At 53.0% G+C, this 16121-nt stretch overlaps 2 protein-coding genes and 1 long non-coding RNA gene across 7 annotated transcripts; 2 read left to right on the top strand and 1 right to left on the bottom strand.

Annotated features, from left to right (window-relative positions):
• Positions 1-451: 451 nt before the first annotated feature.
• On the bottom strand, positions 452-8336 carry POLR2F (RNA polymerase II, I and III subunit F). Its single transcript, XM_079140764.1, has 5 exons — positions 8190-8336; positions 7033-7102; positions 5218-5348; positions 875-946; positions 452-623 (listed from the first exon to the last, which is right to left on the bottom strand). Exons 1-5 carry the CDS (start codon positions 8207-8209, stop codon positions 533-535), a joined length of 384 nt encoding a protein of 127 aa, XP_078996890.1. The 5' UTR covers positions 8210-8336; the 3' UTR covers positions 452-532.
• Positions 953-4724, top strand: LOC306661679. Its single transcript, XR_013763935.1, has 2 exons — positions 953-3441; positions 4095-4724. It is a non-coding gene; the product is annotated as an uncharacterized lncRNA (long non-coding RNA).
• Positions 8337-8482: 146 nt separating the features above from the next.
• LOC306661669 (UPF0193 protein EVG1) lies at positions 8483-15209 on the top strand. 5 transcript variants are annotated; one of them, XM_079140763.1, is made up of 7 exons: positions 8622-8657; positions 8783-8891; positions 9979-10041; positions 12919-13101; positions 13291-13422; positions 13528-13628; positions 13808-15209. In XM_079140763.1, exons 2-7 carry the CDS (start codon positions 8849-8851, stop codon positions 13877-13879), a joined length of 594 nt encoding a protein of 197 aa, XP_078996889.1. In that variant the 5' UTR covers positions 8622-8657; positions 8783-8848; the 3' UTR covers positions 13880-15209. The 5 variants fall into 5 exon arrangements, with proteins under 5 accessions (XP_078996885.1, XP_078996886.1, XP_078996888.1 ...); XM_079140759.1 differs by having other exon boundaries at positions 8483-8657; positions 12895-13101; positions 13291-13628; XM_079140760.1 differs by having other exon boundaries at positions 8483-8667; positions 12895-13101; positions 13291-13628.
• The last annotated feature ends 912 nt before the right edge of the window (positions 15210-16121 follow it).

Raw genomic sequence — 16121 nt, 5'->3', positions numbered from 1 at the left:
GAGGGTGGCAATCCAGCAACCCCAAGCTTCCTGCTGGGGCGCTGCTCCTGAAAGGGGATCCGACCTGATAAGGGCCCCAGGCAGGTCCTTAGGAAACAATGGTGGCTTGATGAGACCTGCTCTGTGATACTCCTGAGAAGGGAGAAGCCCCTGCAGCCAGTCCCCACTGGAGAGGAAATTGGGGGTTTCCCTGGCAACCAGCTCCCTGGGCACAAAGACTCTCTGTCTGCTGGGAAGGCAGCTGAGGTATCTCCCCTGCAGCCGCCTTTGCTCTGGTGAAGGGTGATGGAGGGAGGGAAGTGGGGGATCCACAGGGGCCAAGGGGCCCTGATGCTTCTTAAAGAGCTGACGGTCACAGGGCCAGTGTGGTAAGTGCTAAATGTGAGCTCCAGGCAGCAGGGCGGGACTGGAGAAGCCACAGGAGGTGGCATCACAACGCTGGAGGAGGAGGTGGGGAGGCGGGTTAGTTTATTATTTACATGTAGAAAATGGGACTAGAAACGGGCGTGGGGCGAGGTCAGGAGCCGCCAGCTCAGTCGGTGATGATGAGCTCGTCCACCCCCCAGTCTTCATAGCTCCCATCAGGCAGGTAGCGGCGAATGATGATGGGGATCTTTCGGGCCCTGTGGCGGGAGAAGTCACAAGCACATGAGATGGTGCCTCCAGCGCTGCGGCAGAAGGGACGGTGTCGAGGCCCACGTCTCATTGAGGCCCTCCTCTCAGCCGGGCCCCCTTCCCTCGCCCTCCTCCCTCCTGGTGGGGTGACTCTTGAATGAACCAAGCTCCTAGGAACAAGCACCAACATCCCCGCCAGGGAAGCCCAAGGGATGCCCGCCGGGGCTCTGGAGGAGGGACTGCCAGCTGGGTGACTTACTTGAGTTCCTTCATGGCGATGAGCAAGGGATCTGTCTCCCCCTCCAGCTCCACCATCACGGGGGCACACATCCTGCAGGCACAGGACAGGTGTCGGGAGACTGCACGCAGTAGGGAAGGCCCAGTGGGCAGCAAGCATGGGACTGGCATCCAAGTCCTCACCTAGCAAGGTCCCCTTCTAGGTAGGCAGGGCCGGGAGTGTGTACAGGGCACTGCCAGAGACTTGCCCCCAGGGGAAGAGAATGGGACTCGGCAGACTGGATTCAAATTGTGCAAATGTAAATGACAAGTCACTTCATTTCTCTCCAAATCTCAGAGTCCCCATTGAAGATGAAGGAAACAATCCCTGCCTGGCCTTGGCGACACTCATGGGCGAGGGCTCGCTCCGCGCCAGCTGCTGCTGTCTGTTCTTTGCATACACTACTTCACCTGAGGTGAGCACTATATTGATTTTCATTTTACTGACAATGAAACTAAGGCACAGAGTGGTTAGTTACTTGCCCAAGTCACACAGCCAAGAAGTGGCAGAGCCAAGATTTGAGCCCCACGTGCTTCCCACGTAATAAGCTCAAGACCTATAAACATAAGGTGTTATAAACGAGACAAGCATAAGCTTTAATCACTAGGCCACATGACAAGCATCCTGTCAGCTCTCTTCCAAGAACCCTGCCCCACTCCTACTGCAGAGGCCGAGCCCTGCGGCCAGGGCAGAACATACCACCAGGAAGGGCACTACTTGGAACCCCACCCAGCGCCACCGCCCTGTTCCGTGCCCAGCTCCCTGTTTCCCCTACCTACCGTGTGTCCCACCCTTTCAGCCTGGCTCCTCCCAGTCCGCCCAGGACTCCCCATGGCCATTAGGCCTGTTAACCTTTGCAGCCGCTGCTCATGCCACTTGCCCTCATTTATCCCACGCTGGCGCCATACCAACTACTACGGTTCCCTGGTGCATTGGTTTCAAAGTATCCCCCAAATTCCCATGTTAGTGGTCTAGAGGTGGGACCTCGGGAAGGTAATCAGTATGAGATGAGGTCATGAGGGTGGGTCCCAAGATGGCGTTAGTGGCTTTATAAGAAGAGGAAGGGCCCTGAGCGAGCTCACTTGCTCTCTCCACAACGCCCTCTTCTGTGACAATGCAGCACGAGGCCTGCCCGATGTCACACCATGCAGCCAAATGACCCAGTCTCAGATATTCTGTTTCAGCTGAGGATCCTGGACATTCACATTGTGTCTGTTCCGAGTCCCCTGAGCGCCTTCTCTGCCTGCCCACGCAGAGAGCTGCCTGCCTCCTGGAAGCACCTGCTGCACCTTCAGCACCTGCTCTGTGCGCGCTTCTCCTCTCACTGGCTCACTGCTGGGGTCCAGGACTACATGTGACTCTCCACAGGGGGAGATGGGGCAGACCCTAGCCAACACGTACCCACAGCAGAGGCTCCAAACACACAGAAGGGAAAACCAATTCCAGGCTACCACCTCTTCCAGGAAGCCTGCCCTGATTACTCCAGCTTGAATTTATACCAATAGATCCAGAATTACTAGGCGAGCACAATAAAAATTCAGGTTCATGGTCCTTCTCCAGGTCCCCTGAACAGAATCTGTCATGAAGGGGCCTGAGTATCTGCATTCAAAATGACTCTGATAATCAGCCAGTCTAAAGGCCACTACTTAGTAATTTTATTACTAAATATTCTGATTCCCATTACTTTCAAAAGTCTGAATATTTCCCAAGAATAGAAACCACGTGTTTAACTTTCCCTATAAACTCTCTCAATAAGTACTTAGCCAGCAGCAGTAAGCACCTATAATCTCAGCTCCTGGGGAAGCTGAAGCAGGAAGATTGGAAGTTCTAGGACAGCCTGGGAAACTTAGCAAGACATTGTCCAGAATAAAAAATAAAAAGGTCTGGGCATTTAGCTCAGTGGTAGAGCATGTGCTAGCATGAGTGAGGTCCTGGGTCCAATCCCTAATACCAAGAAAAAAATCAAACAAAAGTCCCCAAAATATAAAGTTTTAAAGAATGTGGCCAAATGCTTGTCCTGATCTTCCACTGCCTTCTTACATTCAAGACAAGAATGACTCAGGGCTGGGGCTGAAGCTCAGAGGTAGAGCGCTCGCCTAGAATGTGTGAGGGGCACTGGGTTTGATCCTCAGTACCGCATGGAAATAAATAAACAAAATAAAAGCATCAAGTCATCTACAACTAAAATATATCTTTTAAAAAAGAAGATATGAATAACTCAAGGCCATTCATTCATCCAGCACCAAACACATGCCCACGACATGCAAAGCAGGTGGACCCTTAAGTCATCTGTGGCACCACAGCCTCTACCTGAGACATCTGGTTAGGAAGAGGGTACAGCCACCACCACCAGCCACCAGGTGGTGCTAACCAACCAAACTGAAGCTGCAGCATGGAGTGCACAAGCCTGGCTGCCCAAGGGCACAAGATGGCATGGCGTCCCTTAACTGCGGGGAGCAACAGAGTGTTCGGTGGTAGACCATGCCTTGCTCCCCAAGAAAAACAGGCCCTCGGACCTAGGAGTGATCTGAATGTGGGCGTCAACACTTGTAAGTGCTCCCCACTGCCTGCCAGACCAACGCCAGTCACTCTAGGCACTAGTGCATCTTTCCAGCGGTGTGGCCCAGGCTACCTGCCACCATAACCCACGCCCGCCTGCCTCCACCTGGACCTTTCTGGTGCTACTTCCTACCTGGGATGCCCACAAGCCACCTCCCTTTACCCATCCCTGAGGAAATTCTACCTTTAAGGGGCTCCCATCTCTCTTTCGTACCCCTCGTAAAGTACCACCTCCCACCTCTGCCTTGGGTCCTGGGTGCTGGCACAGGTCCATCCCTCCTGCCACAAAACACCCAGAAGGCTGGAAGTTACAGCCTAACCACTGTGACGGACCTGACGGCGCCAGCAGCTCCTCAGGCTGAAAGACTGACTTGCACATATCTTTTAGTTATTTGTTTGAAAAATAATTTAGGAAAAATTCTTCCTGCTAGGCCATTTTAGCCTAGAGGAATATGCCCTGCAGAACACTCGGCCATGAGGGAGACGGATCTGTACTCCCCTTAGGGTGACCACGAGCCACCTGGGACTACTGAGCACTTGATAGTGTGGCCAGTGAGACAGGAACCAAACTTCTCATTTTATGTGATTTTACTGAATTTCACTGGCAACATGCAGTTAGTGGCTACCATATTTGATACTGCAGGCCTAGAGGATCTGACCCCAATGGAACCAATGCACAATGCCTCTCATCTCACTTGGAAAAGCATGCAGTACAGCCACACTGGTAAGGGGGCCTTTGCTGAGAAACGGGTAAGAATATTGCCTTCCCCTGAAAACCTTCAAGAAGGTAGACAGGTGGTCATGTTTATCCACAGGACTGGAGGAGATGAAGTCCAGTGCTGGACAGACCACTGATCCTCCTTCATGCAGCCCCAGCTGTTCTTCCTGGCCTGATTCCCTCCTTGAGCTACCCCCTCCTCCAGGTACCCACAACCTCTGGACCAGCTTGTCAGAAGTTTGAGGTAGGGACTCCTTTCCTTGTCTCACGCATCCCCTTATATCCCTGTGGTGACATTACATTAAAGTACCACTAACACTCCTGACCTCGCTCTGTCCCCTCCCTTACTCATGCCCAGGTGAGCCAGGGGAACAGCAGGCCTGTGCCCTGCCTCTTCGAGAGCACTGCTTGCTCAAAGACATCTGCCAGCAGAGGTCTGTTCTCCATGTGACCAAGACCTCAGAGGCACGTGGAGACCTGCACTGCCTGCGCTCATTAGGTGACAGCCCACTCTCCAACGAGCTACTGTCTCTTCTTGGATCTTGTTCTTCTAAACTTGGGATAAAAGGAAAGGCTGCTAATTTTCAAGTCCCTAAAGCCCATCACTGTTCTGGGTTCTTGAATCAAGAACCAGTTAAATGCACAGGTGCTGGGTTTCAGCCCAGCACCAGGAAGGGAAAGAAAGGACCAGCGTAAGCCTGAAGGTGTTGCCTCAGCCTCACCAACGACCCACGATTGTGTAGGGTGAATTCACTCATTTGCTTCGCCAATGTAACGGACAATCCTCTAGCTGCTTTTTGTTAATTTCCTCCCGTCCTGTCGCTTGATTCTCGGGAACATCTCAGTTACTTCTCATGCCCTCCTATTAGATGACAGGCTGCTGAGGGCTGGAGTCCAGCACAATGCCCGGCACACGGGCAGCACCACTTTGTTCAGAATCTGAAAGCAGGGAGCTTCGTTCCCAAGCACCAGGCTGGGCAGGACCAGTAGCGTGGGGACTCACCGCAGCCTGCCAGATGGAGAAGACAGTGAAGGGGCCCACACTCACGCAATCTGGAGAGCTCGGGTGCCCAGCACGCGCGCCCGCTCGTACTTGGTCATGTACGGGGTGGTGATTCGCTTCTGGTTGGCCTGTGGTCGCTCCCCAGAGGGAAGGATCTCGACGTTCTCCTGGCCCTCCTGGCCACCAAGACAAAAAAGGAAAACCTCAGGGTACGTGCCTTAAGTGGGGGAGGGTGAATGATGACAATGACAACCATCACCACCACCACCACCACTTTTTTTAGGGGGGACTAGGGGGTACCAGGGATTGAACTCAGGGGTACTAGACCACTGGGCCACATCCCCAGCCCTACTTTTTTTTTTTCCCCAGAGACAGGGTCTCACTGAGTTGCTTAGCACCTCGCTTTTGCTGAAGCTGGCTTTGAACTCTCGATCCTCCTGCCTTAACCTCCTGAGCCTCTGGGCGGGCAGCACCGCCCCCAGCACTACCACCACCATTAATGCTTATTGGATGCCAAGGGCCATGTGATTGCTAATATCTTGTTAATCCCCACAATAACCTTATGAGGTAAGACTGACAGTCCCCATTTCAGAGTTCTGGAGAGTCAGCTAACTTGGCCAAAACCTCAAACCTAGTAATAGAAAAGAGGAATTACAAGCAGTATTCCAAAGTTAGGTACCTCATCCAGAAGAGGGATAAACAAAAAGCTTCTAGGACCAGATGGGATGGTCCCAGAATGGTGGCCCTATAAGAAATCCATGACACACCCTAAGCAGAAAGCTAAGCAAAAGCACCCCCTCTTTCAGATAGGGTCACTGAGCCAGTGGACCAAGTCAGGGTGAAGGCAGGAAGAGCTATATATTCCCACACTAAGAACTACTCGTGGCTGGGCATGGTGGCCCACTCCTATAATCCCAGCAACTCGGGCGGCGAAGGCAAGAGAATCTAGGGCCAGCCTCACCAACTTAGTGAGGCCCTAAGCAACTTAGTGAGACCTCGTCTCAAAATAAAAAAATAAAAAGAGCTGGGGATATAGCTGAGTGGTAAAGCACCCCTGGGTTCAATCCCCAGTACCAATTAAAAAAAAAAAAAAAAGTAAAAGTAAATAAATAAATAAAAGGAAGGCTCTGAATGCTCTGTTGAGAACATGTCTAGGGCAGAAGCAGAGACCCCTGAGGAGGCCCACTAGTAATCAACCACATAGGCAGGTACAAGAAAAGACTGGCAGCAGAACAGCGGGAACAGCAGAGCTGAGTGAGGCCGCAGGCAGGCAAGCCAGCCACACGCTTCTGATGGAATGTGAGTGAAGAGCAGTGACTTCAGCCAGGCTAAGGAACCAGGAGGGGAGAGACAGGCAGAGTGGAACCATATCGAAGAGACAGAATCAAAAGGATAGGGATGGAAAGGGGACCAAAAGGGTAGAGAAAGCTTCTGACTCAAGTGAATAAAATGGGTACCTGAGGGCGTCATGCAGAGAAAGAAAATACAAACAGAGGGCTTGGCTTCCCATTGCCTTTAGGCTACAAAATCCTGTCAGATCTGGGCCCTGCTGACCTAGGCAGCTTCATCCCAGGTTGCTCTCCCTCATGCACCCTATAGAGGCCACCTTGCAGAGCACCTGGCAGATAACAAACATCCCACGTGTTTGCTCAGTGAAGGATGGTGATGTTTCAACTATTAGTTTTGGGCTATGGACCAAATGGCAAAAGCCTTGAGGCCACCCCACAGGGCTGCTCTGCTACCCAGGACTGGAACACTTCAACTGGGAATGATTATGGCAGTGTCCTGGACCACAAAGAAGAGGCAGAAACAGTCAGGCAGCCGGGCTGCAGAGGTAGGGGCTGGGGGCTGAATACTGACCTCCTCGGCATTCTCCAAGTCATCTAGCCCTTCATCCTCCTCCACGTCATCAAAGTCATCACCATCAAAACTGTACAGGAGAAGAGATCAGTTTGTTAGAGCCTTATCAGAATCAAAGAAGCAGAGCCAGGCGCAGAGGTGCATAGCTGAAATCCCAGTGGTTCAGGAAGCTGAGGCAGGAAGATCACAGGTTCAAAGCTAGCCTCAGCAACTTAGTGAGACTGTAAGCAACCTAGTGAGACCCTGTCTCAAAAAAGAAAAAAAAAAAAAAAAAGGGGGGGGGGGGGCTGGGGATGATGTAGCTCAGTAGTAGAGCCCTTAGGATCGATCCCCAGTAACAACAACAAAAAAATTTTCCCTTTCACAGTTCCATCAAAACCACTTTATTCAAGTTCACTAATGATTTTCGGTTGCTGAATCCAATGCGCAATAATTCACTCATTCAGCTTAATCTACCAGCTGACACACTAGGCCCCTCCCTCCTGCTTCATACATTCTCTTCCCTTGACTTCAAGGGACACCTCATGATCTGGGGGTTCTCCCCTGGCGGGCTCCTTCTTAGCCTTTGCTGGTTTCTCCTCCTTTCCCCCCAAACACTCAAGGTTGAAATGCTGTCATGGTCACAGTCATCTATTCTCTGCTGGCACTCACACCCCTGGTGATCCTTCTAGTTTTGACTAATGTGCTGACGACTCCCATATTTTTACCCTCAGAATTGATCTCTCTGACCGCACACATTCGATCCATCAGGAAATCCTTTTGGCTCTACCTTTTAAACTATGCAGAATTCAGACCTACTTCTTACCACCTCTACTACATCACCCGGTCCCACCGCACACACCAGCCTCTGGATGACACTCCTCGCTGGCTAATTCCACAACCACGACCCCCTATGCTGCTTACGGGTCGGTCCCTCTTCCAGACAGTGAGCGCCTGGAGAGCGGAGGTCCACTGAACTATCTCAACGTAGAGATCCCAGCCCGACACGGCCTGGCTCAGTGCGGTCTGCGAAGGCCGGCTTTTCCGCGGCTCCGCTCCCTCCCGGTGCCCGACCCCTGGACACACCGCCCGAAGGCAGGTTCCCCAGCCGCCTTCGTCAGGCCGCCTCACCCGTCCCTCCCGAGGCTCAGCAGAGGCCGTTCCGCTCCCGCACTCACTTGTCTTCGTTGTCAGACATTTGCTTCAGCGACCCGGCTTCGCTCCCGGGACACGCGCGCAGACCCAAGAACACCGACCCTCCGCCTGGCGCGCTACCCGCGTATCCTGCGCCTGCGCGGTGACCCCGAAGCAACCACTTCCGGGAAGCGGGCGGTGCGGCAGAGATGCGCATGCGCCGCGGGGTGGTTACCATAGTAGCCTGAGCCGCAGCTCGAGCAGTCAGAATCCGGCCGCGTTTCTGCCCGGCGCCGGCGCTAGAGCGGCGGTCCCTCGGAGCCCGGCAGCCGCTCTCCATGAGGAGGGGACGCCCGCCGGGGCCTTCCGTTAGGGGGAGGTTTCGGCGTTAGCATATCACCCAGTGGGGACCACGGCCGTCTGACGCTCTCTCCTCCCGAGGATTCACCTGCCCCCGGCACCGGGGTCCGCGTAAGCGCTCTGTATCTAGCCGGTGGATCGGCGCTGTCGCGGTATTAACCAGTGTGTCCCGGTTCTCAGCGGCTGGACCCCACTCCCAGATGCAAGGATGTTGGGGGTGAAGGAGCAGAGGCTGGGCCTGGGAAACGGGGTGCGCGCGCGTGTCTTTCCCTTCTAGGGCCTCCCGTGGCCTCACGGAAGAGTGGAGGCAGTGACCAAAGGAACAGGGTTCTGGCGCTGCCCCATGGCGGCTGCTTACACCCCAGGGACTTGCGAGCTGCTCGGAGGTGAGTGTGTTAAGAGGACACAGGTGGGGGAGCAGTAGTTAACAGTGACCCCGTGTAGCTCACGTCTCTGCATGGCCTGGGGTTCAGAAAGGCTCAGTGTGCAGCTGCTGACCAGGAGCCAAAAGACAAAGAACTGAGAACTTTGGAGTAGTTTACTTCTACGCATTCTTTACCTACACTCAGCGTTCCCGGGGAAGTCTTACCTCCTCCCACACCACCACAGCGGGACCAATGGTTAAGTGCCCTCACAGTGCCAGATACATCTCCCTTCACTGGGCTCAGCACGACCCGTAGTCAGATATTTAGTGTCCTACCTACACCTGCCTGATGGTGAATTCCATCAGGCAGGGAGTGTGTCAGTTTCTGCTCACAGTTGTAGCCCCAGCCCCTGGCACATGAATGAACAAGTATTTAGTCATTTACTCAACAACACAAAATGTTTAAACCTACTTTGTACTTTGGGCACGGTTCCAGGTGCTGCTGGGGATAAGCAATAAAAAAAAAAGACTAAAAATTCTTGCTCTCACGGAGCTAACAGTATAGTAGGAGACTAATAAATAATAAAATTTAGGACCGGGGTGTAGTTTAGTGGTAGGGCATGTACTTAGCATGCATGAGGCCCTGGTTTTGATCCCCAGCATGTGCACACAAGTGTGCAAACATATCCACACACAGAACTTAGCCACAGCCTGGAGATGTGGCTCAGTGGTAGAGCACTTGTCTGGAATGTATGAGCCCTGGGTTCAATCTCCAGTACCGCAAATAAATTTTTAAAAAGGCAGCCAGAGCCAGGCATGGTAGCACACACCTGTAAACCCAGCCCCTCAGGAGGTGGGGGCAAGAGGACTGTAGGTTTGAGGGCAGCCTCAGACAACTTAATAAGACCCTGTCGCAAAAAATAAAAATAAAAACAGGTGGAGATGCAGCTCAGTGGTAAAGCACCCCAGGACCACAAATGAAAAAAGCAAGAAAGGAAGAGGGACATGCGCAGTGCAGAATGGGAGCAGGAGAAGATAAAGTTTCATAGGGTGAGATGAAGTCGCCTGCTGTAGCTCACGTGGCCTCACGCAAGTGCTTTATTTTGCAGCGATGATGAAGGAATCCAAACTGACCAGCTTCCAGCAGCGCTACATCATGGATGCTATGAAAAGTAAGAGGCACTCAGTCCACAGAGGCTGCCCGGGTGGAGGGGTTGGGGACACTCCCCTTCCTACCCCTCCACCCCCAGTATTGGGGATTGAACCCAGAGTGCTTTACCACTGAGCTACATCCCCCAGCCTTTTTTTTTTTTTCCATTTCAAGACAGCGTCTCACTAAATTGCTGATCCTCCTGCCTCAGTCACCTGAGTTGCTGGGATCACAGGTGTGCCACCACCACATCTGGCTTGGGGCCACATTTTTAAAGCTCCTCCATGTTAAGGGGGACAGGACCTCATTTTAAAAGACCAAAAAAAATAAAATTGAACATATAGTATTCCTGGCCCCTGGTCCTTGGGAGTTGACCTTTTGTGTGTCCTTTGCTGCTTTTGACATGTTCTGGCACAATAAGGCCCCTGTAGTCAGGCTGTGGCCCAAGCAAGACTTCCTTCCCAACTACGATCCCTCAACTCTGGGGTGTCTGCAGTCTGCATGTCTGAGGCAGGAGGATCACAAATTCAAGCCAGCCTCAGCAATTTAGTGAGACCTGTCTCAAAATAAAAAGGGCTGGGTATGTAGCTTATCAGTAAAACTCCCCTGGGGGGAGAGAGGTGGGGAAGACATGCTAGAAGGTCCGAGCTTGCAGAATTTTGCTTGGATCTGCCAAAACTGCTGCCTTCTCTAAAGAAGACAAGTGCACGTTGGGAGGGCACCTGATCGACACAAGCAGGGGGAGTGGTCAGAGGCAAATATGGACAGGGAAGCTCTATTCCACTAGATTAGGGGTAAGATCTCCTTCCTCATTGTGGACAAGGACAACTCAGACTGGCAAAGGCTGGTGCCATCACACGTAAGTCACACAACTCAACCTTCACGTCCAACAGTCTAATAGTGTGGTGTCCCCTGTAGCATAGCCATAAAGAGACTGTGCTAGAAATTCCACTGAGAGTAAATCCCATGAGACCAAATGGCCTCCTTTGTTCAGCACAGTAACCAGCACCTAGCACAGGTGCCCAATTATTATGGAACTGCTGGTTACATCAGTGGTTGGCCAACACAAGCGACTGCTTTGCCTAGCAGCTTTATTCTCCTTAGATGTTTTCTTTTTAGAAATGTGCCTTCAAGTCTCGGTGTTGAATCTGTCTTCTCTTGGAGTTCCTTCTCTTCTCTTAACCAAATCCTACCAGTTGCTCAAGTCTTAGTTCAAATACTGTTGCAAGCCACAAATCCCTCCCTCACTGGAATTCCAGAACTACTTAGCCTCAGAATTAATTATTTGCTGAGAAGGGGCCAAAGAAGAGGTTGAACTGGGGATTGGGAAATGTGAGGGACATTCCGGGAAGCACAGCATCTCTTCAGGGAAAAGAAAAAGGCATGGCGTGGCTAGAGTCCTAGTAGAGGGCCTGTCCTTGCAGTTCCTTGGAGTCACCCTTGATTCCCCTCTTTCTCCCAAACCCCACATCCGCCCCATCAGCGACCCTTTCTACTTGACCTTCAAACCACGTCCTGACTGCCTCTCCCCACTCCCCCGTTGCCGCCATGACTCAGCCCTGGACTTGGGATTTTCAACAGCAGCCACATAGGGTATCTTTTTCTCAAAACCCTCTAATGGGTTCCCACCTTGCACAAAATGAACGCATCTTTCAGAGGCCTCTGTCACTCTGACCTCTGCTCCCTGTGATCCATTCCTGCCACCCCAGCCACCTGGCTGTTCCTGCAACACTTCTGGTCAGCACCTTCTTTGCTCCTTTTGTCCCCTTCACCTGGAATGCTCTTCCCCAGAATATCCACAGAGCTGGCCCTCCTCACTCTCTGGTCTTTCTCAGATGTCCAGTTCTCAGATTCTCTGTGAGGTCCTGCCTGGCCACACTGTTAGGACTGACAATCTGTAACCGCCCGTGCCCCAGCCATCTAGCACACTCTGTTATTTATGCTGTCACCACCCCCACCCCTCTGCAACCCACGTCCCAGGAGGGCAGGACTTGGCCTTGCATCTCACTTCCCCCAGTGGCTGGGACCTGGCAGAGGAGAAGTTCTATCCATATTTGAAAGCCAGAGAACTAGAAAGAGCCACGTCAAAATAGTGGGTGCGGGGGCTGGGATTGTGGCTCCGTGGAAGAGCATTTGCCTCACACTTAGGAGGCACTGGATCCCATCCTCAGCACCACATAAAAATAAATAAAATAAAGGTATAGTGTCCATCGACAACTTAAAAAAAACGAAAAATGGATGGGGTAGAGGAGAAAAGGGGCCAAGAGACCAGATAGGAGACACACCTGGATGGCCTGGGGAGGAGCCCCAGGCACGGGGCAGTGGCGGGTGGACAGCAGGAGGCACACATGCCTGTTACCATCCAGACTGTTCCTGTTAGTCCATGGACCAAGAAACAAAGAGAAAACAAGTAAAAGCCAGGACAGAGACTCAGTGTACAGAGTGTTTATTGCAGCTTTGTTTGTAGTAGTAAAAGACCAACAGAAAACCTGGAAACAAGTTGAATTTCCAAAACTAGGAGACTAGCTGAATAAATAAGGTGACCATTGTAATGACTAGTATATAGCTATAAAAAATAAGTTATATATAAATGGATTTTTCTGGAAAGATGTTCACAATAAATTGTTATGTGAAAAGGGACTGTTATTGACCATTATACAATATGATCCAGTGTTTGAAAAAAGAATCATGTGCACATAAAAAATATATGTGCACATCTTTGAGCCTGTTTATATAAGCATCAAAAAGCAAAGAGACCACCAAATTGTTGTTACCACTGCTCTTTGGAGAGGGGTGGGCTTGGTGGGGACAAGAAGACTGCTGCACCATTTGACTTGTAAGAAGATGTCACTTTTATTAAAAAAAAAAAAAAAAGGCCACGAGACCCTTCCATCCCCAGGAGGAGACTCTCTGCCCCTACAGTGCAGCCCAACATCCAGCCAGCAGGGCGCACCTTCCAAGCAGCGGCCACCAGCCACCTACCTGCCTCCCACCCTGGCAGCCCGGTCTCACCTCCGGCCTGCCAGCCTGTGCCGAGCCAACGGGGCCTATAGCCGCGAGCAGTTCAGGCCTCGAGCCACCAGTGAGTTGAAGCCACCCACTTCGGCTGGGGTAGGGGCTGGAGACTATCAACTTGACAAGCTTGGGAGCACCCAAGAGAGGCTGCTGCATCTGCAGAAGCCCTGTCCCTTGCCAGACAGGCTGTGTGCCCACTGGGACACATGAATGGGGAGACCTTCATGCCTCAGCCAGGCCATTTCTGGCCCTACAGGAGATCTGGAGAAGGAGAAACGAAGACTCCAAAGTATCTTTGCCACTGGGAAGGAGCCACCAGAATGGAAAAAAAAGGCTGCCCCCGTGCAGCAGAAGGACCCAGCCCCTGAGCCCGATCGCTTTGAAGAACGTGAGCCACTGGGGCGGGGCAGAACCCCTGCCTCCCCCGCCACACACCCCACGGAGCCTGGGACCCCCAGGACCCCCGCTCTGACAGCCCTTTCCCTCTGCCTAGTTGTGAAGGAAATTCAGGAGAGGAAAGAATTCCTGGATGCCATGGAGGCCCTGGGGCAGGGCAAAAAATACCAAGGCATTGTCCTCACTGAGATCTCCCAGGTAGGAGGAAAGCCTGGGAAACGGGCAAGGGGTGGGCCCAGGGCCTGGAATCAGATGTGAGGGGAAACCCCAGGCCGATGGTGGGTGGTGCCGAGGGTCTCGGGAGGTGAGCCACAGCTCATCCTGATGGTCGTCAGGTTCCTAACCCTGGTATCAACCCTCCCTGATGCCCTCTGCAGAAGCTACGGGAAATGGAAGACATCGACCGCAAAAGGAGTGAGGAACTTAGGAAGGCTCTTGCCACCACTTAATCAGAGGCGGGCAGGGCAGCTCACCCCGACCACGGCAGCATCACCCCAGGCTACCCACTCATACTGGCCATAGCCATGTCAGATGGCTGCCCAGCATGGCACTGTCCTGGCCTGTGGTGGCCCAGGCACAGACACGGTACTCCAGATGCTGCTCAGGAATGCTGGGGGCCACGGAGTCTCTGAGCCACCTGATTACAGGGCTTCAAGCCTTTTGTAGGGGAGAGTCCCAGATGCAGCAAAAGGCCCGAGTCTTGAAGTCTCCTGAAGTGCATCTGAGGGCCTCTGACAGCTCTTCTCCCACCACCTCCACCTCTGTGTCCTGCTCAGTTAGTTTCCAAACTTAGGGATGAAGAGGATGCCTTTCTTCCCACCTGTCGTAGGACCTATTAGATGACTTGTAGCCTGGGGCAAATATTTAACCACGATGATTAATTGACCAATAAAACACATCTGCCGTGGGCCATTCCATGTACACTTGTTTTCAGAGGGATAACGCTTATTTGTTCAGAGAGTGAGACTTTGTCAAACTCGGATGGCTTCCAGCTGCCTGTTGCCATATTTCAAGAGGAGATGGGAACTGACACTCGAGTGTCCCATGGCCAGCAGCCATGGCAGGTGAACTTCAGTTAATGATCACAGACTGCTGTGAGGGTTCATTATCCCTGTTTGAAAACTAAAGTTCAAGGGCATTTAACCAGCAAACAGCCTTCTCAGGATTAGGTCAGCTTTATGCAGACCACAGAGGAAACACAGCTGAGAGGGAGCAACCAAGTGTGCCCTGGCTTTGGAGTTCCAGCTCTAGCAGGCGCCATGTGATCTTGGCACCAGCAGCCTCAGCTCCATTCCCGCATGTGGCCAGCCCTGGTCTGAAGGGGACCGAGCAGTCACCTGACAAGGAGAGCACACGCTGGCCTGGCACCACAGCACATCAGACCCCTCCCCTCAGGCTTCTGACGCCCACAAGGCCCACCTCCTCAAGGGCTCTGTCATTTTCCTAACCCCACAAATAACCCCTGCCTGCTGTCCCCTGAGCCTGGAAGGAGGCACTAATCCTATCAGGTCACTCAACCCGTGTTTCGTGGGCGGAACAAACATGGCTGTGCGGCAGCCAGCCAAGGGTAGGCTTAGGAACCCCCATGGGGACCCTATGTGCGTCCACACCCACGAGAGCCCAGAGCAGAAGCTGCAGCGTGACAGCAGCATTACCACCACCTACATTGTCACATGATCCAGGGGCAGCCAAACAGGGGCCTGCAGGACAAATTCAGCCCAACCTTGACCAGTTCAGAGGAGGCGTCCACAAATTACATATAAAATCTGAATTCCCAGTTTCTTTTGAAAAAAACGGAAAACATTGGGCAACCCTGGGTCCACATTCATTCCCACAGGCTACAGCGGACTACAGTGAGGGACCCTGACACTGGGGGAGTCCTCCCCCAGTCTACACCCAACTCAGGTCACGTATGTTACCTGCCAGATTCCTGAAAGGCCTTAGAGGGGGCCCAGCTCAGGGTCCACAGGCACATCAGCAAGAGACTGGCAGGAGCTACCCAGGGTCGGGAATCGCCTCCCTGCAGGGGAAGGGAATCGTGCCGCGTGGAGGCAGTGAGAGCCAAGGTCCCACTCGGTGGCCAGCCTCAGCACAGTCCCAGACCCTCTGAGGGAAGCAGATACCTGGCCATGGAGGTGTGGCACAGGCAGGCAAGATGGCAAATGTGGCCACGGCCTGAGGCTGTCCCCATTGACTTGTTGAGGAACGTCCCCAAGTTAACACAGTGCAATCTTGTCCCCCAGGTGCATGGAGGGAGGGGGCCTGGAGGCCCCAGAGAGCTTATGAAACAGTGCTTTGACCAAGAGCTGCCACGCACGTCCCTGGGCAAAAGTGACGATCCCATCACTTGTCCTCTCCCACGGCCACCCAGTAAGCATGTGGTCGTCATTCCTTGGGTGGAAATGAGTTGGGAGGGGACATACAACAGAGGAGACAGACTGGTGACAAGCACGTACGGAAATGGGCCTAACCTGGGTCAGCACCTGCCTGGAGCACGCCCTCCCTAGGCCCTTCCCAGGGCACTCAGCACTGGGGCAGCTAACGGGCACCTAACTGTCCCAGCATGTCCACCCGGGCACTGTGGCTTCTGGGAAGCGAGTCTTCCGTGGAACAGGGAAGACGCGAGCAGAGCTCCTAGAAGTCGGACAAGAGGAGGGAGCTGCCCCGGCAGCACAGGCCACTCGCTAGCGC

This window comes from Sciurus vulgaris, assembly GCF_902686455.1.
Source record: "Sciurus vulgaris genome assembly, chromosome: 5".
NCBI lineage: Eukaryota > Metazoa > Chordata > Mammalia > Rodentia > Sciuridae > Sciurus > Sciurus vulgaris.
Note: the sequence above shows the minus strand (reverse complement) of the source record. Positions and strands in the feature narration are given on the sequence as shown.